Genomic DNA, 27,060 nt, shown 5'->3' on the forward strand with positions numbered 1-27,060 from the left:
AATCTACACAAAAGGTGACGCGTGGGCAGGCCCGAGGGTAGGAGACGCCTATCCAGAGAAGAGCCGGGACCCACGAGGTTCCACCGCCAACGGAGACCTGCAATACACCGGAGCCGCCAAGTCCTGAGTCCCCAGGTGGCCACTGCTTCCAGCTGTCAGATCCGGTACTGCTGGCAAGAACAGACACAGGTTAAAGGTGGGTGTGTGAACACCCAGCAAACAGTCAGCAAAAATACAGTTCCTTCCTGAGGGAAAAACCTCCACCTCCAAACACAGGAACTCAGAATACGTGCAGTGCCTTATGTAACACTTAATCAAGTCAGAAGTGAGGAGTGGAGACGCCAACTCCTCCAACTTCCACAAACTTGGCTACAAGCTGCAAGTGTACAAAAAGGTTTATGACTGCAAAAAGCTCTGCTGCAAAAACGCGTGCGTACGGCACAAAACGGCTGAGTAGTTTACCTGACGGGTAAGCTGATAACTCGACAGAGTTGTGATGTCTCTCCCAGGCTTTTATGGTATGTGATGATGATAAGGTGATGACTGACAGCTGTCAGCTCCGGGCTCCTGGTGCTCCTGAGAGGTGGCTGCGCCCTCTGGTGCCTGAAGCCCGACGTCAGGCAGGGCGCCCTCTGGTGGTGAGCCAGCAGTACCTCCTCTTCGGGCGGCCCACACAACAGGACCCAGGTGCCCGACCAGGCTTGTTGCGGTGTCGCTGGTAGAAATCATCCAGGAGGGCCGGATCCAGGATGAAGCTCCTCTTCACCCAGGAGCGCTCTTCGGGTCCGTACCCCTCCCAATCCACCAGATACTGATAACCCCGACCCCTCCGGCGAACATCAATGAGCCTGCGTACCGTCCATGCAGGCTCGCCGTCGATGATGTGGGCAGGAGGCAGCGCTGGTCCGGGGGTGCAGAGGTTGGATGTGTGGCTGGGCTTGATTTTGGAGACATGAAACACCGGGTGGATCCGCAGTGAATCTGGGAGTTTAAGCTTCACTGCGGCTGGACTGATGACTTTGATGATGGGAAAAGGTCCGATGTATCTGTCTGTCAGTTTTGGTGAGTCCATGTGCAGAGGGATGTTCTTAGTGGATAGCCAAACCTCCTGCCCGGGCTGGTAAGCGGGGGCCGGGGTGCGTCGGCGATCTGCATGGCTCTTCACCCTCGTCCGGGCTTTCAGAAGGGCAGAGCGGGCTGTTCGCCACACCCGACGGCACCTTCTGAGGTGGGCCTGGACCGAGGGGACCTCGACCTCTCCCTCCACAGCTGGAAACAATGGGGGCTGGTACCCCAAGCACACCTCGAAGGGGGAGAGGCCGCTCGCCGACGAGACTTGGCTGTTGTGGGCGTACTCGATCCAGGCCAGATGTTGACTCCAGGCCGTCGGGTGCGCGGAGGTCACACATCTCAGGGCCTGCTCCAGATCTTGATTAGCCCGCTCTGCTTGTCCATTTGTCTGTGGGTGGTACCCAGACGAGAGGCTCATGGTGGCCCCCAGTTTCCTACAGAAACTCCTCCAGACTTGCGAGGAGAACTGGGGACCATGGTCTGAGACGATGTTCGTGGGGATACCATGCAGACACATGACATGGTGGACCAGGAGGTCTGCAGTCTCCTGGGCCCTCGGGAGCTTCGGGAGGGCCACGAAGTGGGCCGCCTTGGAGAACCGGTCCACTATCGTCATGATGGCAGTCATTCCCTGGGATGCAGGGAGACCCGTGATGAAGTCCAGGCCTATATGGGACAAGGGGCTTCGAGGCACCGGCAACAGCTGGAGGAGTCCTCTCTCTTGTTGATGTACAGCCTTGCCCCTGGCGCAGGTGGTGCAGGTCCGGACATCGGCTTCCATTGACACCCAGCAGAATCGCTGCCTGACCACTGCCACGGTTCTTCGCACCCCTGGATGGCAGGAGAGCTTGGAACCATGACAGAAGTCCAGGACCGCAGCTCTTGCATCTGGTGGGATGTACAATCTGTTCGATGGTCCACCGCCGTGAACAGGGAGGCCCTGACAATGTTCTCCACGTCCCAGGTGAGGGTGGTGACGATAGCGGACTCCGGGATGATGGTGTCAGGTGGATCCGACAGCTCTGTTCCGACCTCCTCTTCATGCACCCGGGACAGTGCGTGAGACCATTGGTTTTTGGTCCCGGGGCGGTATGTGATCCGGAAGTCAAAACGTCCAAAGAACAGTGACCAACGGGCTTGCCTCGGGTTCAGACGCTTAGTGGTCCGGATGTACTCCAGGTTCCGATGGTCAGTGAAAACCGTGAATGGAACCATAGCTCGCTCTAACAAGTGTCTCCACTCCTCCAGGGCCTCTTTCACCGCCAGGAGCTCCCGGTTGCTGACGTCATAGCTCCATTCTGCCGGGGTCAACCTGTGGGAAAAATAGGAACAAGGGTGGAGAACCTTATCGGACTCCCTGCTCTGGGACAGCACGGCTCCTATCCCTGAGTCAGAGGCATCCACTTCAACAACAAACTGGCGGTTAGGATCGGGCTGCACCAGAACTGGCGCAGTCGAGAACCGGCGTTTCAATTCCCTAAACGTCATGGGGGCGTTAGTGAGGCCGAATGGCATGACCAGGTACTCAAAGTGACCTAACGGGGTGTTAAATGCCGTCTTCCATTCGTCTCCCTTCCGGATCCGAACCAGGTGATAAGCATTCCTAAGATCCAGTTTCGTAAATATTTTGGCTCCATGCAGGGGCATGAACACTGAATCCAATAGAGGCAACGGGTATCGGTTGCGAACCGTAATCTCGTTCAGCCCTCTATAATCAATGCATGGACGGAGTCCGCCGTCCTTCTTGCCCACAAAAAAGAAACCAGCACCTAACGGGGAGAAAGAATTCCGGATTAACCCGGCAGCTAAAGAGTCCCAGATGTAGGTCTCCATTGATTCGCGCTCAGGGCGTGAGAGATTGTACAGCCTACTGGATGGATACTCAGCGCCCAGAATCAAATCAATGGCACAATCATATGGTCGGTGCGGGGGAAGCGTGAGTGCCAGATCTCTGCTGAAAACGTCAGCAAGATCATGGTACTCAGCCGGCACCGCTGTAAGATTGGGGGGACTCGGACCTCCTCTTTAGCAGTCGCACCGGGTGGGACCGAGGATCTTAGACACTCCCGGTGCCAGGTTTCGCTCCATTGAGCCACAACCCCAGTCGGCCAATCGATCCGGGGATTGTGCTTCCTCATCCATGGATAACCCAAAATAATTCTGGAGGTAGAAGGTGTTACATAAAACACAATCTCCTCCCTGTGGTTTCCAGACACAACCAGTGTTAAGGGCTGTGTCTGTTGTGTTATTAATGGAAGAAGGGTGCCATCTAGTGCCCGTACCTTCAATGGTGAAGGAAGGGCCACTCGAGGGAGCCCTACTTCCTTAGCCCATCTGCTATCAAGCAGATTCCCCTCTGACCCCGTGTCGCTGAGTGCTGGGGCATGAAGGGTTAAATCCCCACAGAGGACCATAACTGGGACTCGTGCGGATTTTCGTGCTTTTCCCTCGTGAGTATTATGACTCACCCTTAGCCCAGTCTCTAAGAGCGAGTGTTGTCGTTTTGACTGCTTGGGGCAGTTTTTCTGCTTATGCTCACTCGAGCCGCAGTAAAAACACTCTCCACGTGCCAGCCTCCTTTGTCTGTCATTCAATCTCAATTCAGCCCTGCTTGTGTCCCTAACATCGTTAGCAGGGGGAGCTGTTGTCACACGGAACGCTCTGGCTTTGGAGCGGGGGGAGGACGGCGCTGCTTCAGACCCGGAAGGGAGAGGGACGGCGCGTGCCTGATCACACCCCTCGTCTCACTCCCGTCGACGTTCTTCTAATCTGTTGTCTAACCGTATAACCAGGTCGATAAGCCCGTCTAAATCCTGCGGCTGGTCCTTCGCCACCAGGTGCTCCTTTAGGGCCGGAGACAGCCCCCTTATAAAGGCGGTGCAGAGCACTACCGAATTCCAGCCGGCTCTCGCTGCCGCAACGCGGAAGTCGACTGAATACTCAGCGGCACTCCGGCGCCCCTGTCGGATTGACAGTAGCACATTAGAAGCGGTTTCGCCTCTGTAAGGATGATCAAACACCTGTCGAAACTCCCTGATAAACCCAGTGTACGTCGACAGGAGCCGTGAGTTCTGCTCCCAGAGCGCCGTAGCCCAGGCGCATGCCTTGCCTCGAAGCAAATTAATCACAAAAGCCACCCAGCTGTGGTCTGATGCGTACATCACGGGGCGTTGTGAAAAAATGAGCGCGCACTGCATCAGAAAGTCCACGCACGTTTCGACACAACCCCTGTACGGTTCCGGGGGGCTAATGTAAGCTTCAGGAGAAGGGGGGGGAGACCTTTGAACTACCACTGGATCATCATTATTTAGCAACAGGCCCGCAGGAGGGGTGGCTGCAGCCGTGTCTGACGCGCGCGCCTCTACCTGAGCGGTGAGAGCCTCCATCCTGTGGGTGAGGTGAATATCCTGCTCGGTTAACAGATCCAACCGAGCCATAAAGTTGGTGAGGATGCGCTGCAGCTCACCCAACTCACCTCCTGGTGGAGCCTGCGCACCTTGCATTTCCATTGGTGGTTCAGACGGTGGTAAACACCCCTTGGAGTCCATGACGTGGCCGAGTTATCCTGTTGGGAAAGTGAAGTACACGGACCCACGACAGGGGGCGTAAATGAACAGCCAATAGGAAGTCCAAATAAATAACAATTTATTCTGCAAATGTGCACAACAACCAAATATGCTTTTAGTCTGTCAATCAATCTACACAAAAGGTGACGCGTGGGCAGGTCCGAGGGTAGGAGACGCCTATCCAGAGAAGAGCCGGGACCCACGAGGTTCCACCGCCAGCGGAGACCTGCAATACACCGGAGCCACCAAGTCCTGAGTCCCCAGGTGGCCACTGCTTCCAGCTGTCAGATCCGGTACTGCTGGCAGGAACAGACACAGGTTAAAGGTGGGTGTGTATACACCCAGCAAACAGTCAGCAAAAATACAGTTCCTTCCTGAGGGAAAAACCTCCACCTCCAAACACAGGAACTCAGAGTACGTGCAGTGCCTTATGTAACACTTAATCAAGTCAGAAGTGAGGAGTGGAGACGCCAACTCCTCCAACTTCCACAAACTCGGCTACAAGCTGCAAGTGTACAAAAAGGTTTACGACTGCAAAAAGCTCTGCTGCAAAAACGCGTGCGTACGGCACAAAACGGCTGAGTTTTGTGTAGTAGTTTACCTGACGGGTAAGCTGATAACTCGGCAGAGTTGTGATGGCTCTCCCAGGCTTTTATGGTATGTGATGATGATGAGATGATGACTGACAGCTGTCAGCTCCGGGCTCCTGGTGCTCCTGAGAGGTGGCTGCGCCCTCTGGTGCCTGAAGCCCGACGTAAGGCAGGGCGCCCTCTGGTGGTGAGCCAGCAGTACCTCCTGTTTGGGCGGCCCACACAACATCACAAATATTAACGATTTGCCTAAATTTTCATTAATAGTTTGTGGATAATACATGATTTGCAGCGGATTCACGTTTTGGGGCTCAACAACCTTCTGCCACCTCACTGTTGTGTTCATTTTTCCAATAGCAGAAAATGTATGCAAATTAGAGTTTTTTGTTTTGTTTTTTTGTTGTTGTTGTTGTTGTTAATGTCATCAGTTTGGCTGTGCAGTGGCTTAATACACGGTTGTCCTGCAACAAGAAGGTTCTGGGATAACGTTCCACCTCATCATTTCTGTTCTGTGTGGGTTTCTCTTAGGGAACCTGTGAACTGCTGGCTCCTCTGAGGTCTCATCAAAGTAGCGTGTAGTTGCTGTGGAAAATGGGAATGGGAGTATTTCTTACTGCAGTGGTCTTGCGCAGTGCAGTTCTCTTCCAGAGTATAGAATGTTGACAGTGCATATGTTCCTGTTTTTGTCAAGGGAGATGAGGCTCTACCCTAATTTTAGTTGTAGCAGGAAAGTATGTCTTATTCTACGTAAAAAGGGCGCCCATAATAACACCATGTTTGTGAGTGGTGTAAGACATAATACATGCATTTGATGGATAATGTGTAGTTTCACTGGAGTAGTTTCAGTTTACTGTGGGTGGTTTTCTGCACAGGATAGTCATCTGTTGTGTATAATTTAAAGTTAAAATTGTGATTTGTGGCCCAATTTAATGTTTAGTGTCAATGTGTGGTAATTCCAATTGAAAGTTTTAGAGATAATTATTTTTCTCTGTGATAGACTTTTGGCCTGTCCAGGGTGAAACCCACCGCTCCCCAATGACGTTAGGATAGGCCCCAACTCTGCTGTGTTCCTTAACTGGAATAAGCAGGATAAAAAAAATAATCGATGTTTAGGTAAATGTGTCTAGCTGTTTTACCATATTGTTTTCATTTACTGTTACCTTAGTCACTTCAGTCTTGGTTTGGTTCTGTTTATCTCATTTCTCGTGTTCTGCTTTAGTTGGGCTTTTTCTGTGAAGTGTACTTTTGTCTCTGGTTTTGTTTTCAGTTTATCACTTATTTTTCTGTTCAGTCATTTTTGGCATTATCTGTTATTCTGTAGTCTGGGTTTGTTTTCTATTTAGTCTATAGGTTCTTTTAACATTTTGTTCTTGTTAGTTTTCATCCTTTAGCCATGGTCAGTTCCGTTCTAGTTTTGTCTTAGTCTTATTTTCTGGCTGGTCTGTCCACCTTAACATTTATTAGTTTTTGGGTTATTTCTTTCCGTCAACATGTTATGATGTTCAGTTGTTTTTTTTTCCTCTGTTTTCTTTCATCTCTGTCTCACTGCACTTGTCTGTATTTTGTCCTTTCTGTTTTTTCTTCATCAGGCTTATCTTTTGGTTTTTGCTGTTCAGTATTTTTGCACTTAGTCACGCCCACCTGAACTTTCCTGTTTCTTCTGTTTGCCACGCCGCCGCCCTGATTCTTCTGACACACCTGTTCTCACTTTCTGACACACCTGTTTTCACTCAAGCCTCGCCAGTTCGTTGATTTTCACAGTCCTCGTACCAGCCTTTTTCACTGACCCAGTTCTGTTTTGTGACCTTGTCTTGCTACTGCCCATGTACTTTGTCTGCCTGTGTAAAAGATCTAAGCCTGCCTTTCTGATGACGCCTTTGCCTGCCGGCTACCTGTACCTCTGCATCCTTGACTGTCTAACTGTGTACCGGATCCCAACTCGTTTTGACCGATAAAGCCTTTCAATTTCAACTCCACTGTCTGTGAGTTTTTGCATTTGGGTCCCACAACTTTCTGTGCCACATCACCTTGAGTTCATGTCAGTGCCATCCTCTCGTGATTGGATTGAACTTCAAACACTTGAAGTGGAACCCTGAACATGCATATGTGTATGTAAATATAAGAGCACTCATTACATTGTAAATCTTTGCTAAGACTAAAAATGTCCTACTCTTTTATTTTTTATTAACCCTTTGAAATGCAGTAGCTGCAGCCTTTTATCTGGACTGCACTGAAAGGAGAATTGGTAAATTAATGATATGATAAGTATAGTCAAAATAGGCAGTGTACAATTCTTCAATGGTGCGCTTAAATGCCTGTTTGCTTGGGATGAGTGCCATCTTCTATCGGGCAAGTGCACAGTCTTTTATTGTTTTGAGACTGTTGCAAGTTACTTTAAAATCTTAATCTTAAAAGACATGTAGGTTAGGTGAATTGGAAACTTTATAATTGTCCAGGTCTCTTTTGCAAAAGAGCTCTTAGTCTCAATGGGACTAACCTGGTTAAATCAAGATTAAATTAAATGAATGCCTTGGAAATATTACATGATACAAGAGGCATGGCAACATTGATTCTGTGTTGTCACACCATTAACACATGTCACTACTGCTGATAATTGATCACTTGATTTCTTTACTTCATTCAGTCCAAAACTGATACTGCATCCAGTGTTTGATTTCTTTGTAGTGAGTCTGCAGCAAAGTATACGCCGCTTAAAATTTGGCAATGTTCATATGAATCTTGTAACTAATTAAAGAAGATGACACAAATAGGAATGATTAATTAAAATTTACAGAACTGAACAGTCAGTACAGTATGAGTAATCCTAACTTTAGCAGCTAACATGGCTTTACAAACTGGCCTCAATAAAAACTGCCAGTGTATCCATACTGCAGTGTGGAAAAGTTTTTAGGTGGGTGTCATTGGCCTAGAAGGAGAGATAAACTACAGTCTACCTCAACACTATCAAATGCATCCTTCTTGGGAATTGAACCAGCTAAAAGAAAGGCTTGTCAATAAATGAACTACATTTCGATAACACTTCTCTATCTGATGCAGACTCACAAAGAGCTTTACAATGATTCCTCGCATCCATCTATTCTCTCACACACTCACGTCAGGGACAGTTCAAGTCAGACATGCCCTGGTGCTCTGAATTTCTTCATAATTTGAGAAAATTTATTTCCATTTTCATAGTTTCTCCCCTTTTTCAGGACCCAAATACAGAGACAGTTTTATGAAAAATTTAAAAGTAGCATGAGTATTCCAAAAATGTTTGCCTCACAGATGATCTTCAAATACACCTTGCAGGTGCAGTGGGAGTCAGAGCAATACCATCTCAGTTCACCCACCAAATTCAGAAGCAGGATCCTGATATGCTACACCGAAGCAGTCACACAGCCACCATGGCCACACTGGCTTTTTGAATCAGGATCCAAATAAGCAGATAGTTTTTAGAAATCATAATTGTTGGATGTACTGAATATTCCAAAAATGTTTACCTCATCAAAATACATAACCATAAAAATCTGTATTTGTATGGACTGGCCAGAGTTTCTGGAAGACCTGCTGACATCATAGGTCACATGGCTTGAGTCAGGTTTTGTTCAGAGGTTATGGAACCCAGCTGCGGTGCTGTGGTGGTACCAGTGTGGGCTTGGCTCTCTGAAATAGACTGCGGCAGATTCCACTGACCAATCACTGGTGGTCACCCTTTGAGGATACAGCTGGGAGTATTACATCAGACCGTGGCTTCCCAAAAAAAAGAGGGGGGAAAAAAAGGATATAGGGCGTGGATCTGGTGGCCATGGTAAGGTATTCAGTGTCAAAAAATATGACATGGGATTAAGGATGACATTTTTTCTTTGCAAATTGGCACCTGTCAAAATCACACAGCAAGTCTGTTTCTTCTCAAGAGTATCTTGACTTTATTGGTGTCTGACCAAATAAGTGGTTTGGATTTCTCCTTTGAAGTGATGCCTGCTAGAAGTGGCAGTGCCCCGTTGAATTAGATTATACCGTCTGACGTTTGATTTTGAGCTACATTTTTGTCCCTTGTAAACCCAGCACCTTTGTGTCAAGAGTGTCACAGTTTGGTGACAGCTGCCACTTTGTTGCATTAGTTCTTTGATGCAGAGACACTTCCAGCCTCACGGTTTGCTTTATGGATTTAGTGGAGTAGTCAGATCCAGTGGTGATAGGGTTTATAACGAAGAATGAACAGGATCATGTTGGGGGGACCCCAATGCTGCCTGAGTTTTGTGGTTTTATAAGTGCAGTCCCCACTCACGAACCCCCCAGCGCCCCCTTCTTCAGAGGACAACTTTATTTTTAGTGAATGATTAGCTTCAAATAAGACAATCTCCAAATATTACATTAACAAAAAAATTGGTGAATCCTCCACCAGTCCCATTTTGATGAGAAAATGCTTATGGAATTGGGGACTCACGTATAACAAAATATACAAAAGAGAGGCTAATAACACAAAACAAAGTGAGAGACAGACAAGCGACAGTACAGAGTGATATATGTATAGTAAGACAGTACAGAGAAGACTGACAGAGGACAGTTTAGTAAACGTGACCACTCACATGTTATTATAATCGTGTGGGTGAGCTGTGATGAAGCGGTTATGTTTGGGAATGCTGAGGTTTATCAAACACTGGCCAAGAACGATGGGAGCGATGGAATTATCGCGGCATATCCCTCCTTAGCATGGTCGGGAAAGTATTCACACGAGTAGTACTAAAGAGGCTCCAAGTACTTGCAGATTGAGTCTATCCTGAATTGCAGTGTGGCTTCTGTGCCAATAGATCCACCATAGACATGATTTACTCCCTCAAACAACTGCAGGAGAAACACAGGGAGCAAGGGCAGCACTCTTCATCGTCTTCATAGATCTCATGAAGGCCTTCGGCCTGGTCAGCAGGGAAGGACTTTTCAAAATCCTCCCAAAGATCGGATGTCCACCCAGGCTTTTCAGCATCATTAGATCCTTTCACAAAGGCATGAAAGGCACCGTCATCTTCGATGGCTCAACATCAGATACCTCCAACATACGGAGCGGAATGAAACAGGGCTGTGTATTGGCTCCCACCCTGTTCGTGATCTACTTCGCCGTGATGCTAAAACATGCATTTGGAACTGCAACCGAAGGAATGTATCTCCGAACAAGGACAGATGGAAAACTCTTCAACAACTTCAGACTAAAGGAAACACTAAAGCCCATCTGAGGACCCTGTGTGACTTCCTCTTTGCAGACGACGCAGCAGTAACCGCCCACTCAGCTACCACCATGTCCATACTGACAAAGAAAGCCTGGAACAATAGCAAGCTAACCGAGCACACAGAGATCCAGATTTACAGAGTCTGCATTGTGAGCACCCTCCTGTATGGCAGCTAGACCTGGACCTTGCATGCCCGACAGGAATGGATGCTCAATGCCTTCCACATGCGGTGCCTCAGATGCATCACATGGCAGGAAAAGGTTCCAAACAACACTGTTCTGGAAAGAGCGGGAAGCACCAGCATGTACGTGTTGTCGAAATAAAGACGGCCGCGCTGGCTTGGCCACATTGTGTGCATGGATGATGGACGGATGCCTAAAGACCTCTTGTACGGAGAACTTGTGCAGGGAAAACGTTCCACAGGCAGACCTTTGCTACGCTACAAAGATGTGTGCAAATGGGACCTAAAAGCCTCGAGCATCGACCAGAACAACTGGGAAGAAACAGCTCTAGAATGGTCAGCCTGGAGACAGACTGTGCACAAAGGTCTCTAGGTTCGAAGAGACACTGGCTCAGCATCATGAGGAAAAGAGAGCGAGAAGAAAGGCTGCAGGCCAAGCAGACAGACCAGCGACAGACTATCTGTGCTCTCTGCCGGGGACTGTCATTCCCGCATTGGCCTGTGCAGCTACACCCGACGTTGCACTCGAGTCAACACCCAGAGCCCAACTCCATAGTCTCTCGAGACTGAAGGATGCCTACCAGTTAAGGTGTAGTAAGTAGCATTGCCTTGTGTGTATGTTGTCAGCATTAATTTTTATAGAGCAATATGTGACATTCATGAGACTCAAGTGAATGATGATAAAGGGTGACAGCATGTCAGGTCACGACAACGCTCTGGCTGCCACACACAGCAGTTACATTTTAATTGAAAAAGCGCCCACGTTCAAACTGTAATTAAAGTGCACCCTTGCCAGCCGCTACTATGTAGTGAGTAAAGTGTAATGCTTTCTACATGACCTGAGAACCACGCGAACTGCGAAAATAAGGTCTCCAGTGAGCAGGTTGTGATGTAATATATAAGGTTAACCTTGTGTGTGTGTGTGTATTTGTTTGCACACATACACTTTCAACCAAGGGTTGAAAGTTTGGTGTTGACTGCTTAATTGCTGTGGCTGTGCATAGCCAACACACAGCGAACTGACATATGAGGTTGAAAGCTATGTTTTGGCTGGATTTAGGCATGATAAAAATGGGTTTCAGTTTTCTTCAAAGGCTGACATATGGTTCTTTTTGTTATTTTTTCCCCATTAAAATGTATTCTGACATTAGGTTGGTCCAGTGAGTGATGTGACAGGATTTGCTTGATTTCCAGTTCTGGAGGACTACGTTCTTAGACCCCCATCATACATAGCAAGAATATGTAGGAACCAGGCCGACTGAAACCGACACAGCAAAAATGGCCATAATCCAGACGCAGTCAGGAGGGAAAGAGGCGTATAGACTGTGGGCAGATCCCATCCAGACTGCACAGTTGCAGCCAAAGCGTATTTAGACAACAGTTAGATGACACAGGCTACTGTCAGATGGCAATGAGATCATAAATAAAGTGCTCAGACTGCCTGATGTCCAAACGTCTGGATGGCAAACATGGGACCTGCCAGTACTGGACATTGGAATACCACCAACATATGGACCAGACACACCATATGTGTCATAGCTGGCATTGGTGCTGTCATCTCATTCAGCCATGCAATCACATCTTTGCTCGTCATCTCTTTCCCAGCGCTCACTGACCTCACGGCAGAAGATCGTGCTGACAGTACGTCATGTGTGTCACACAGTAATGTGGCGAGCACAGCCAGCCCCTTTCACACTGGGCTGCCGTAGAGATGTGTAATGCAGCGTACCACATTATGGATCCAATATAAAATTATGGGGCAAACAAACAGGCAGGGATGCATCCAGAGTGAAGCAACTGGAGAACAGGTGATGTTCTCATGATGAAATAATCACTCAGCTGTGCACAGCGGCTGAACAAGCCACTGTTCATGCGCATATGTGCACATGCGGCACGCACGCTGCTGGCCAGCAGAGAGCCCAGGAGCTCCCCATGCAGAGTGCGCACACAAAAAGGCTGACAATGCACAAGAAAATGACAGAGTTCTGAAACCTGCTTCTATCACACAGAGGTGGAGGAAAAGATCATTGCTGAACGTTTTGCATCTTCACTGTCAGTGATCACCTGCTGGTGTACAGTCCTGCAAAATATCCATTTAGGTTTTTTTGATCATTATACCTGCATTGTCAGATTTTATTTATCCCACTGGACTCTTTTTGCTGCTGAACTTTGCTGGCAGTGGGTTAGGGTTAGCAAAGCAAACTCCATGACAGAATCTCTCTGTGTGCTACCCTTACCCGGTTTAGCCCACAAGCCAATGTGGTTTACTGGGGTGTGGCCATTGCCGTGTACAAGCAACTGCTTGGACCCATAGCCCTGTCACACTCGAACGACATTTGTGCAATTCGTGCTGCATTCAAATTGCACTCGAACGCCTCATACAGCGTTCCAACAGCAGTCAGCACATTCGTGTGTGGCTTGTGCTGGAAAACATAATGGGCCTCATGTATCAACGTTGCGTACGGCGATATTTGAGCGTATATGGGGTGTACGCCAAAACGGCTGTGCTACGTGGCATTTATCAATGTGGTCGTTGGCGTACGCTGCGCTGAAAATATACACCAGGTCGAGAGGTGGCGTAAATTATACACCAAAATGAACCAGCGCTGGAATCCACATAATAATGAAACTGATCAACATGATAAACAGTGCCATTATACAAATCAATGCATATGTTACATAAATAACACTTTCCTGATTATACTACATAATAATCAATACAAATCCCGCTTTTGCGGGATTGTTATGGAGCACGATCCATGGCTACAGCGGTGACTGCAAAGATAGCACTGCACGCCCTTTTCTCCAGACTTCGAGCCTGGAGCCAGAACAGCGCTGAGCTTAACTTCATGTGTGATCGTTTTAGACAATGAAATTGATAATAACAACTGTAGTTTCGTCATTCCCTTAATTCGCCCGTGCTGCAGCCAAGTTTTGTCGTCTCCATTCGGTTGTCACAATAAAATAAATACAGAAATACATTTAAAAAATAAAGAAATCTGACAGATTAGGCGTGTCTTATTAATTGAGCGAGCAAATATCCACATGTCAAGAATTATTGACATGTGAAAAGAGAATACAGTGGTCCCTCGCTATAACACCGTTCACCTGTGGCGTATTTAGTCCAATTTTGCATACCCCTTTTTTTTTTTTTTTTTTTTTTTTTTTTTTTTTTTTACACTGTTCTGTGTTCTGCGTATCTGTTTATAAGAATCTTGTTGCCCAGAAGAGAAAAGAGCGCCAACAACTACTCATAACTGTGTTTGTCACACGGAAACACACACCTGCTGCAGCCAGGTGTGAGTGGAAAAAGGCGCAGCGTCAGGACGCAGAGGAGCGATCTGTGACATACTGGTCAGTCACTATTAATAATTTCTTATGTGTCCGACCTCGTTCGTTGATCGTTAAAATTAATTTGTTAGTTCTAAAAGCCATCATAATTATTTATAGGAAAACGTTCTATTTTTTATTTCTCAAATAAATGTTTGGGCCTGACAACAGTTTGGTATTATTTTCCTACTAAGGTTTGAACTTTGAGAGTGTTTACACATGAGAGAAAAGTGAGAAAATGTTCATGCCTGATTGAGAAAGTGTATAAACTGTGTAGTGAGGGGTTTTACAGCTTTGAAACATCTATAATAATTGTAAAAAATAACGCTGACTACGTCGCGGTTTCGCGTATTTCGGGCTATTTTTTAGAACGTAACTCCAGTGATTAATGAGGGACCACTGTAACACTTTATTGATTATATACTACAAAACAATTGATACGACGGCCGCTTTTGACGCTCTATTGGCACGCGTCGTGATTGGTGGAGTTCTTTTTCATTGCCGTCTTCCCGACTTCCATGTCGTAAAATGAGGGTGTGTCTGAAGCGGAGTCTGAATATTTATGGGCGTGTTTATTATGATTACGATAGTTTCCACCCGCTGCATTTATCAAGATCACGTCAGGCATACGCCAGAAATGGGCAGGTGCGCACTGCTTGATACATGTCACGGTGACTTTGGTGTATTTCAAGTTTACACTGTAAATTTACGCCACAAGTGCGCAACATTGATACATGAGGCCCAATGAATGGCAGTGGAGTCAGTCGTACTGCATCCATACTGCTGTAGGAATGGTCAGTCAAACATCATTCGTGCAAGTCGACCTGCAGCACGAATTGCATGAATGCCATACGAAGTGAGTCAAACTACATTCATGCAAGTCGTGCTACATTCCAGGTACATTCAAATTCCCCGCAGAGTACATTTAACAACCCAAGACTGTGCAGATCTATGATGAAGCAATCCCAGGACCTTCTTGCTGTGAGGCAACAGTGCTAACCACTAAGCCACCTTGCCTCCAAGACCTACATAATAGTCCAAACTGATGAAGTGAAGATGGAAATAAAAACTTTACAAAATCAAAATCTAAGGAAAACTGATAAGTGAAATTTGGAAAGGTACATGTGTCCATCTCATGACTTGTCTAAGAAAACTGAAAGGCATGATTTACTTGTGTTGCTGTAACTGTTAGGGCCTTCATAGCAAAGGGGATGAATACATAAGCATGGACCACTTATTGTTTTATTAAGGGTGTGGTAACATTTTTATTATTTATTTATTTTAATAAGTTCCCACCCAAATTTAATTTGATCATTTTGGACTCTTTTGTGTATGTCCACTGCATAAGAACCAAATAAAAATCCTTTTATTTTACACGTTGTAATGCAAAACAAAACAAAAATAGGGAAAATGCCAAAGGTGGGTGAATATGTTTGCAGAGCACTGTTTGTATTGATGTGTGTGTGTGTGTGTGTGTGTGTAGAGATCTCTAACATGCCTTTTTGTGAATTTCAGTTAATAGCACATTTGAAGAGAGAGATCCAGTCTTTGAAGGACGAGCTTTCCATGTTGACAGGAAAGCAAAGAAATGATCTGCTAACTGCGGAAGAGATCCAAAAGTATGTCACCTCCTCTTCTTTGATTTCTTGTTCATCTGTTCACTGCCTGTTCATCCGTTTACTCCCGATGCCTGATGTCAAATCTCATTTTGTCACATATGTGTGCAAGCTTTATCACAAATGTCAGAAAAACCAGCCCCCTAATCTCGCCATCAAAGTGATGTTATGAGTTGTGCTGTGATCTCCAGATTTAGTGATGCAGATAACGGAGGCCACAAACTCAGCTCTGACTTCCAGCTTTAGTTTAGAATGTTCCAGTGGAGTATTTCTGACTGCATGATGATGACGTGTAGACCTCTTCTGAATCGATCCAAAATGTCCAAGAATCGATTTTTAAAAGGCATTTTTTAAAACATTTTCTTGCTTACTCGCTGTGTGTACTGTTTGTCAAGCAACGGTCTCTGTACTACAGCGTCCCCGTGAGGGGAGGGTCCGGCGTGCTTCAAACATTCGTGAGCTGCAGCTTAGCATGGCAGTCGAAGAGCTAATTCAGCCAGCACCGTCTATGTTGAAGGCAAATGTTTGGGCGCATTTTGGATTTTATTATTTGCTGAGTAAGAAGGAGCTTGACATGACTTATGCAGTGTGCAAAATCTGCAAAAGTACTTCGGAAACACTTCAAATCCGCAAGCCCACATGCTACGCCATCACCCGGAGCTAAAAGAAGGGGAGCAGCTAAACTGCCAGCCAACTCTGAACGAGCAAAGATAAGTAAATTTACATCTTTAGAATCACTTGATTAACCTTGTAAAGCTGAATTTTCTTAAACATAAACATTTTTAAGTAATATAACTATTTCTCAGAGCTCTTTGAATTGAAAATCGATTCTGAATCAAATCGTCACCCCAAGAATCGGAATCGAATTGAATCGTGAGTTGTTGTAAGATTCACATCCCTACTAATTACCTCTAATTAGCTTAGTGCTGTTTGTCTTTTAGCAGGTTAACACAAAAAGCTAATGCACCAATTTTCTTAATTGTTGGTGGAAGGGTAGAGCATGGGACAAGGAAGAACTCCTTAACCTTTTGAAGTGAATCCCACTAAAGGAGTGGATAGGGGTGTTTTTTTTTTTCTTTTGAGAGAGGGCATTTTTCAGCTTTCTTCTTTGACCGATACCAACCTTTCTACCAACTTTTAAGGAAATCAGTTGGGTTGATTTAGCGTCATCCTGCTAAAAGGCAACCTAACAAGCAGCACTGAAAATACAACCTTCTTGATGAAGGTAAAAATTAGGCAGAAAGTATGTAGAGGACTAATATCGAAGAACAAATGAAATTTGGTTTGATGTCTGAGGTGTATGCTCTCTGAATGCTGTTCTAGATTATAATTGTATAGCTCAAAACACAGACTCTTCAGCAGATACAGAACATTTTCTGACTCTTTGGTGTTAAGTCATTGTCTCCATAATTATGCTTGTGAGGCCTCATTTAGTGAAGCTAAATGTTTCCAGAAGATCTTGAGTCTTTTACTGCTGCTCCTGGTCTCAAATGAAGGACGAAGTTGTTTGGGGTCATAGTTGATTCTAAAGGTTCCCTCGAGTTCTTGGTCCATCTTCTCTCCTGTATTGATGTTCTTACTGCTTGGTGGTGCCCTCAGTCTGCCTTTTTATTATTTCCTGTCTACACATGTTGGTGATCCTACATTTCCCCGTTTGTGGTCAGACTTGCTCAGGGACCTTAATGATGTCTTGTGGCCACATTCAGTGACATGCTGACATTTTTCTTGCTGGTTTATGCGTTAAAGCACAACCACTGTGCAGTGATTGTAAGTGCAGGAGCCTGGCTGATTTGTTGTCACATTTCCAAATGCACATACTATATATCCTCACTTTTATCTGAACTTTCCTCAAGTCTGTTCAGCTGTTCTGCCTTTAGCATTAATGAATACAAGCTTAAGTCGTTTCAGTCTGGCAAACCATTTTTATGATATTTTCTATATTTCGTTATTGAAAGGGTGGTAGTTTGTTTTTTGTTTTTTTCCCCTCCTCACAAATATTGCATATGGCTTTGACGAGTGTTCTCTGAAATATTAAGTACTTATGATTCACGGGGAGGGGGTTGTGAAACAAGACTTTACAATTGTTTTTAAGTTCTTCATGTTAAGGGTAGCGTGTTTCCACACTGTCCAGCTTACAGAGAAAAGCTAAGCCACACATCACTGCCTACATTGGGTCCATCTGAATGGTTTTTCACTGGCTGTTTCCAGAGTTTGAAAAACTAATGGATTATCATTTAGTAGTGATAGGTTATTCATAAACTGACACATTGTAGCTGAAGACAGTGTTAAGGAAAAAACCTCAAGTCAGAAAATGCTGGGATAGTACAGAAACTGAAATTAACAATGACAACAATAAGTGGTGATCCTTACATTTACTTTGACTTCAGTTTCATTGCACAGTATGAGCCCAAGATACTTCATGTTTTGTGTGGTCAGCTTCATTCCATTTGTTAATATACATCCATTTCTACATGTCAGGCCTGCAGCACAGTCCAAAAAAAGTTGGGGTGGCAGAAAATTAGGGCAAGTAATAGCATTAAATAAAATGATCATCGTATTTCAAACAGGTGATGTCAGTAGGTGATTGTAATCATAATTTGATACAAAAACAGTATCCACGAAAGGCTGAGTCTTTAAGGATGAAATATAGGGAGAGGATCTCCAGTTAGCTGACAAATGATTGAGAAAATGATTGAAATGTCTAAAAACAATGTTCCTCAAGGAAAGATTGGAAGGGATTTTCAGATTTCTCCCTCTACAGTGAGTAATGTCATTAAACGATTCAGCAAATCTGGAGGAATTTCAGTGTGTGAAGGGCAACAGACTAGACCACTTACCACCATTTTTTTTCATGAAGCGGCACTTTTGAGCAGAAGTTGGTATCCGCTGTTTTTGGGTGGAATAAACTTTCCAGAATCTTGGAAAAATGGATACCAACCTCAAATAAAAAAAAAAAAAAAAAAAAAAAAAAAAATTGGAAAAACATACTTAGAAATTAGTCATGTGAATCTCATCACTGACAATGATTCGATACACACTTTAATACACTACCAGCGATACAATATATATAGCAATACGATTCACCCCTGTTCCTAATTCAATTTGATATGTATTTGATGGCGATTCAGTTCCTCACAATGTGATACGATTTGGTGTGATATGATGTGATTCAACATGATACAAAGAAATTATACAAAAAAATTAAATAAAAAATAGGAAAAAATAGAAGCTGCAGTTCAGTATGGTACTATGGTATACTTCTGATTCCAGTTCTATTAGAGGCAGAGGATTTGTTTTACTGCTTATAAGCAGCAAATTTACCAGATTCAACATTATGGAACAGGAATCGGTTCCCTCTTATGTGGAACCTGTTTCATCACAGTCAGAACTCAAACAGTAAACAGTAAGACAACATCACTCTCAATGAGTGACAACCTATCGTATACGATGGCTGGGACCAAACTTTACTAAATTATAAATAACTTTTTAATGATATGAGATAGAAACGTACTTTTTTGCTGAAAAGTTAACTCCGCAGACTTTCCATGCATGACGGCCATCTTTGTACTCCTCATAGAAGCTGTGTGATGACGTGCGCAATGTGAGTGTCCAATAGGAATTGGTTCACCGTCACATGGTTTTCCAAAATCCAATCATAGGGCAGATTTACCTCACGTGATAAACCAAAGATCGTTTTCAGGAGTGATATCTTACTAGGTGGCCCATTTGAATAGCCCCCTAACTCCTCCAATGCACCCTGCACCATTATGCACAGCGAAACTGAAAGTAGACGGAGAGCCTCACATGACAATCTCACATGCTGAAACAAAGAGTGTGTAACTATCAGGATTGCTCCACTAGTTTGTATTTGAATGTTACTGGATTACTCTGTGGCTCTCTCCCTCTGGCTTAAAGCACTGTTTACCATATCAGTGAGGTGAGGGAGAGGGGCCGCTCCGCAGACTGGAGCATAAACGCATAGACCACTTTGTATATATTGTTCAAAATGTGCATTTGTGTTTATTGTTCGAACTTTTTTGTTGTACAGTCTTTCAAACAAGTCCTCAAATTGCCTTTATAAAGTGTCAAAACAGTTGTTTATTATAGTTTGCTGTGTGTTTTGAATAAATGTGTGTGGAAAATTATTTTTTGCTTTAGTTTTTCCTTTGTTATTTTTGATTGTAAACCTTTATTACACTTATAAAACACAACAAAAGCATATATATTATGAAAGAACAGGTTGTCCTGACAAAAAGAGACATAAAACTTGATTGTGGGATGCAGGGAGAGCTGTTAACAGCCATAATATAATTATGCCAGGCGAATGAACTGTCCAAAAAATGCCCTCGGACCCCAGAGGGTTAAAGTGAGTCAGTCATTGATAGAGTACCGCCTTTTACTTTTCTCACCAGAGTTTTGCTGGAGCACGGTTTACAGTCTGCCTCCGAGTTAGGGGGAGCAGCGGTGGCCCCATGGTTTAGCAGCACGGCATTCTTTACAAACGACCTGCGTCTTGTGAAGTTTCCCATCTTTTTTAAAACAGCCAAAGGATCTCCAAACACATGATTTAAATGTTTTAGATGCATCAAAAATCTCCAGCCGCTCGCAGATCTCCATTTTGTTGTGGTAGAAATGTGCTTTCTGGCTTCCGCCCATGTTCAAAACAAAATGTGAAGCAGGGATGGTGCTTTCAGTGTGCAAGCATGCAGGTTAACCTTTTATAAAGCCACTTTTCATGAATTCTGTCTAGACTACATGGGCGCAAGGTTAAGATGAACACGTGTGATCACTGATCCCTCAGACAACACTGCATCAAGAACTATCATTCATCAATAACTGATATAACCACATGAGCAAGGGTTTAGGGTCTTCGATGGTATGAGGTTGTGTCAGTGCTCTTGACAGAAGTATTTTATAATGTACTTATGTACAGTGAGATTTTATAGCAACATGTGCATTGTCAACAACACAATCCAAAACCACATTCTGCACACATTACAAAGGCATGGCTGTGGAAGAAGATGCGAGAACTGGAGTGGAATTACTGAGCTCATGACCGGGCCTAGGGGTGAACTAAGACATAACATAAAGGTGACTCCCCCACTCCCCACTCCCAAGGATGACCAAACACCAAGATCTGCAGCCCAAAATATATAGAGGTTTATTAATCTTAAATAAAAATTCAGGGTGAGAAAAATGCCAAAATAAACAAAACAAACTTCCAAAATCCCTGTTGTTACCTAGTGCTCAAATAAAACGACAAAACAACAGTGGTCTTACCTGAACTCCTAATCAAGAAACAGGAGAAAACTGTCAAAATAACATGGCTTCTTACCCCTACTAACAAAAAGTGTTGGACTGCTTTACAAAAACATTTACAATATTTACAAAGAAAAGAAGACAAAAAAAAAAATTTAACAAAAAAAAGCCAAGTGTCATCTGACATACACATAGGTTGGAAGCAGGAAGAGAGTGGCGCCATGGAGATTGGTTTCAGCCTTCCTTATAAGTTGGGGCCTTCATTGCTGCACCAATCAGCCGGTGCTGTCTGTACAAGCTCACCTGAGGTGAGAGACTTACACAGCTCACAAAATAAACAGCACCTCACCTAGGTGGGGAGGGTAAATACACTTATATGCCACAAACAGAACCACATATGACCTCAGGGTCATAACAATGGGAATTAAGTTACCTTAAGATAGGATTGCACCTGAAACACTTCATCTCTTGTAGTAGGGCTGTTCATGTTATATAGTGAAAAAATATAAGTTGCGAGAGACTTCGGGCCACATGTTGTTTTTGTTCCACTTGGGGTTTATAGGTGCAGACCAAATTTGAACTCAATCAGATAAGATTTATAGCTCCCCCAGAGTGACACATTTTCCTCTCCCTCCACTAGGAAGACAACGTCACCCTAACGGGAGAAGACTCTGATGCCATTATTTTTCTTTTACAGGTACATGTGATGGCTTCTAATTGCAAAAAGTGGTGGTTGATTGGTCACCCAGAGGAGAGAATATTACTGGAATTACTGGATTGCTACATTGCTTGTTTGGGGACAATTGCTGCTTTGTAGGGCATGCCTAAACAATGTCTGATTACAGTAAAATTTGGCACAGATCTTTTATTTTATTAGTGGATCAAGCACAACATGTGGCCCAAAAGATTTTGTAACATTTGACTTTTTGAACAGGTCTAGCTTACATCCTCCACGCCAAAACGTCTTTTACGTTTTGTGAGAAAGAATGAAAACATTAGAAAGTGGTAAATCTACTACTTTTTCTGGAATGTGTTGAAGGCCTTAAATGCAGGAATGGATGTACATTAACTATTGAAATTAAGCTGATAAAAAAAGTTAAATATCTTTGGTTCATAGAGTCTGCAGTGAAATGAAAATCAAACTAAATATAAGAATAACATGTTTATTTATGGTCTTGTTTATAATTTGCATTTCTTTACTGTCCTAACCTTTTCTGATTTGGGGTTGTAGTTTTGTTAAACCAATCCCACATTTTCAACATAAGAAGCATTTAAGAAATACAGATCCCAGCTTACCACATAGAATGTGTCTTTGAAGCATTGGTGGATTATTATGAAAAAGTGTATGTGTGTGTCTTCAGGTCTGAAGAGCTAGTCCGGGCCTTTCTGGATGATCCTGATCCTGAGGCGACACTGTCATTGGGCCCAGACATGAGAAAAATCCATTACTGTTTTTCCCTCCTGAAGGTACTGTAGTAAAAGATTCTCTTTTCTTTCACTACTTCAGTATAATTAAAAGGCTTCATGTGGTCACTGTGTGTGGGCTTAATGAAAAAGAAGATGCTGTCAGCACAGGATGCATATGTTTGTTCGGGTCATATCGGAGTCTAAGTTGTTGTGACAGTCATTTCGGTGCATCATCTTGGTGACCAGCTGACATTCACATCTTTTAAATAGTTCCCCCTGCTGGTCTATCAAGGGAGTTGCAAAGCAAAGTCTCCTTTCTTGTTTCTCCATGCCCTGGTAGAAGGATCGAAAAGATTTTTGTGAATTGTCCAGTATATCCATGTATGCTGACATACATAGATATATAACCCCTCAGTTAATTCAAAATGGTGCAGCTAGAGTGCTGACAGGGACTAGAAGGAGAGAGCATATTTCACCCATATTGGCCTCTCTTTATTGGCTCCCTGTTAATTCCAGAATAGAATTTAAAATTCTTCTTCTTACTTATAAGGTTTTTAATAATCAGGTCCCATCTTATCATAGGGACCTCATAGTACCATATCACCCCAATAGAGCGCTTCGCTCTCAGACTGCAGGCTTACTTGTAGTTCCTAGGGTTTGTAAGAGTAGAATGGGAGGCAGAGCCTTCAGCTTTCAGGCTCCTCTCCTGTGGAACCAGCTCCCAATTCGGATCAGGGAGACAGACACCCTCTCTACTTTTAAGATTAGGCTTAAAACATTCCTTTTTGCTAAAGCTTATAGTTAGGGCTGGATCAGGTGACCCTGAACCATCCCTTAGTTATGCTGCTATAGACTTAGACTGCTGGGGGGTTTCCCATGATGCACTGAGTGTTTCTTTTTATTCACCTCTTTTTACTCTGTATGCACCACTCTGCATTTAATCATTAGTGATTGATCTCTGCTCTCTTCCACAGCATGTCTTTTTCCTGATTCTCTCCCCTCAGCCCCAACCAGTCCCAGCAGAAGACTGCCCCTCCCTGAGCCTGGTTCTGCTGGTGGTTTCTTCCTGTTAAAAGGGAGTTTTTCCTTGCTCATAGGGGGTCGTTTTGACCGTTGGGGTTTTTCTGTAATTATTGTATGGCTTTTGCCTTACAATATAAAGCATCTTGGGGCAACTGTTTGTTGTGATTTGGCGCTATATAAATAAAATTGACTTGATTTGATTTGACACAAATCAAATACTCACGCTGAATGACTCAGAGATTCTCCTCATGGGAGATAATGGCTCAGTCCTCCTTCAGGATGAGCTGGAACTATGTTTGGTCCTGGATGGTAGATGTTTTCTTCATGGATTTATGTTTAATGGAAGATGAGGCTTTTTTTGGGGGGGGGGGGGGGTGTTGGCCTCTGCCAATGGTTTTATCCCCATGTTTGCTTGAAAGATTTGGACAAGGTCATTGTGGCCCATTTTCTACTGGACCTGAACCAGGATATGCGTTTCAGAAGTCAAAAGAAATAAATAAATAACGACACACATTAGCCATTTAGGAATTCTAGCTATTTTTTGTACATAGTTCCTCTTTCATAGCCTTCATGCATTTGGACAAACTGCTAAATATCAGCAGTATTTTTACTACACATAACTAACATGCAGCTGTGATGGTCCCATCACATCTCAGGAGTGAAGCACACTCAGTGGATTAGTACTCAGCTGGGAAACAGCTTGAGAGGACGTGGGGCTTTGTGTGTTTCTCCATGTACAACTTGCATCAGGAAGGGCATCCAGCTTAAAACATGTGCCAAATCCCAATGCAGATCTGTACTGTTAATACACATGATCACTTTTACAGCCTGTTTTCTTTTCACAGTTCAGGTAATGGAGACACAAACATTTCCAAGTAACTGAATATGTCTTGGACTTCATTTACATTAATCACGAAGAAATTCAAACCATATGGTAAATCTGTCTGGAGCAGGCAGTTCACAAAAACTGAGAGACTGTGCAAGAAGTGTAGTGAGGGAAGCCACCAAAACACACATCAACCTGAAATGGAGTTGCAGGCTTCTTTGTCTGTGATTTGTTCCACTTTTGTCTGTTGCATGACCAGTTGTGTAGCTTTGTGGTAGAGTTGAGCAGAGTGGAGTTGAAGGACATTGCTGCTCTAAGGTAAGTAACACTTGCTTAGTACTTTCTCACCAAACAGTAGAGTTCATCACAATGTTTCCCCCAACAGCTGATCACACTCTCCCTGTTTACAGTCCTCTCCAGAAGTATTGCAACAGCAAGGCCAGTTAATTTGTTTTTGCTGTACCTTCAGGATATTTAAATTTGAAAAGATGGATGTATGAATAAGTTCAGAATGCCACCTTTTATTTGTGGTATTTACATCTGGATGTGTTCAACAACTTGCTCCTTTGGTGTGACGCTGCTTAAATTTTGTATAAGCAAAAATAGTACAACAGGTAAGAATTGACATAAATAACATTTCATATTTGCTTTTATATCCCTTCCTTGCAAAAACTACATCAATCCTGTGACACTTTTGACATGAGCAAACTATTGGTTTCTTGTTTTATTCTGCTTTTGTACCAGACTTTTTTTTTTTACTGTTTGTCTGCTAGCAGGACTATGCATAAACTGCTGATCCCATTTTAGAAATACAGTCATATTGTGGGGTATGGGCAATTGAGCAACCCATTCATTTTTACAGCAGACTGATTACGAAGTGAGATTGGGGAATTTTTTCCCCCATGTTCTTTAACATGTGAAAAAATGATTTAGCAGAGTTCCATCAATTTATCAGAAATTAATAAAACCAACATTAAAGTGAGACATTTCATCAATATATTTAATTTGGCGCATATCCCTATAACAATCCAGAATTTATTGATCAAAATTAGAATTTTAAGGGTTGCATTTATGTTGGGTAAGTAACACACTGGGCAAGAAACCCTGTGTCTGTGTTTTTCCCTCATATTATGTGAGGATGCAAACGTTATATTTATTTCTGATGGATTGGACACAACCTTGCAATAGACTGCATCCTGGCCAGGGTGTACCCCATCTTTCACCCTCTGACTGCTGGGATATGCTCCGGCCCCCTGTGATCCTTAATTGGAATAAGTGGGTAGAGAACGTGAATGAATGAATGAATGGACACAACTAAATGATAAAGATCAACGATTTTGTTGTGAACACTCAATCATAAATATTATGTTTGTATCCTCACAAGCTATGTAAATAAATTAATAAAAAAAAAAACAGAATTGGAGGTTTCTTACATTTTGTGAACTTACACTCACCCGGTATAAATGAGGAAGTCAACTTTCAGATCAGTGCTCTTGTTGCACCAAAGGAATTCCAGTTGTGTTAATGCCCGATGATAGACTTGGCCACTCTGAAACCTTCCACTTGTTGTCCCAGAGGGAGTCTGCTCTTCAGTTGTGGTTTGTTTTGGTCATTATGTTGCTGCCTGAGGAATTTCTTCTTGATTAAGTTTGTCTGAATATGTTCCTGTAGACTTCTTAATTCATTCTGCTGCTACATCATTTACATCATCAATAACCACAGCTGAAAGTGTTCCAGAAGCAGCCATACAAGAACAAGACGTGATACTACCTCTGACGTGTTTCACAGATGGGGTTTTAGGTTTTGGATCAGGAGCAGACCTTTCCTTCACTTTGGTTAAGGTTAATCTTTGTCTCATCAGTTCATAAAGCTTCCAGGATTGTTGTGGCTCAGCTCAGTACTTTTTTGCAAATTCCGGTCTGGTTTTCTGATCTTTACTGCTGATATGCGGTTTGCAGCTTGTGGTTTGGCCACTATATGTCTGCTCTGAATGTCTTCTTTGAACAGTGGATTGTGATACTTTCACCCCTTACCCTGTGGCGCATGTTGGTGATATCACTGAAAGTTGGTTTGGGGGCTTTTTTTTGTTTACCTCCACAGTGTTTCAGTCATCAGTTCTTGTTTTCCTTGATCGACCCATTCATTGTCTGTTGCTCAGTACACCCAGTGGCTCATTTATCTTTTGGAACATTCCAAATTGTAGAGTTGACTGTGCCCAATGTTTTGTCAGCTTACTTTTCTTTCTCGGACAGCTCCCTGGGCTTCATGTTGGCTTTTCCTTTTTTAGCAACACCTGCACTCTTCATCACTGAAACAAAAGGCTTAAGGCCAAAGTACACATTTAGAACTATTTACACAAGCAATCTGACAGGACACACCTAGGAAACACCAGTTAGTCACATGTTCCAAGATTTTTGTGAAATTAAAATCTCTGCCACAAAAAGAGCTATATTCAGTGTAAGGCTGGATAATATAGCTGTGTTAAAGTCTCTGCCAGCATGACACGTCATGATGTAAATCAGGGCTGGGCAACTTGTTCCAGAAAGGGCCAAGAGGGTGCAGGTTTTCTTTGCAACCACTGACTCCACCAGGTGATTTCACTGATTAATATCACTTTGAGCAGATGGAATCAGTTAATCAGTGTTCTCAGTGTTCCTCTGTTTGTCCAGTTCACCTCCACACAGCCCTCCCTGTGGGGAGGAATCAAAGGGATGGCACTCATGGCTGATGGGTTAAGGTACATACAGTAGTGTTCAGAATAATAGTAGTGCTATGTGACTAAAAAGATTAATCCAGGTTTTGAGTATATTTCTTATTGTTACATGGGAAACAAGGTACCAGTAGATTCAGTAGATTCTCACAAGTCCAACAAGACCAAGTATTCATGATATGCACACTCTTAAGGCTATGAAATTGGGCTATTAGTAAAAAAAAAAAAGTAGAAAAGGGGGTGTTCACAATAATAG

The 27,060-nt window shown here is 43.7% G+C and overlaps 1 protein-coding gene across 1 annotated transcript in view; it reads left to right on the forward strand.

Moving 5' to 3' along the window:
• kif6 (kinesin family member 6) overlaps positions 1–27,060 on the forward strand; it is a 267,960-nt gene that overhangs the window by 95,766 nt on the left and 145,134 nt on the right. Inside the window, exons 10-11 of the mRNA XM_034159854.1 lie at positions 15,479–15,582; positions 22,200–22,305. Coding sequence (XP_034015745.1) covers positions 15,479–15,582; positions 22,200–22,305 — 210 coding nt within the window. The remainder of the gene's footprint in view (positions 1–15,478; positions 15,583–22,199; positions 22,306–27,060) is intronic.

Source organism: Thalassophryne amazonica, chromosome 19 (genome assembly GCF_902500255.1).
Source record: "Thalassophryne amazonica chromosome 19, fThaAma1.1, whole genome shotgun sequence".
Classification (NCBI taxonomy): domain Eukaryota; kingdom Metazoa; phylum Chordata; class Actinopteri; order Batrachoidiformes; family Batrachoididae; genus Thalassophryne; species Thalassophryne amazonica.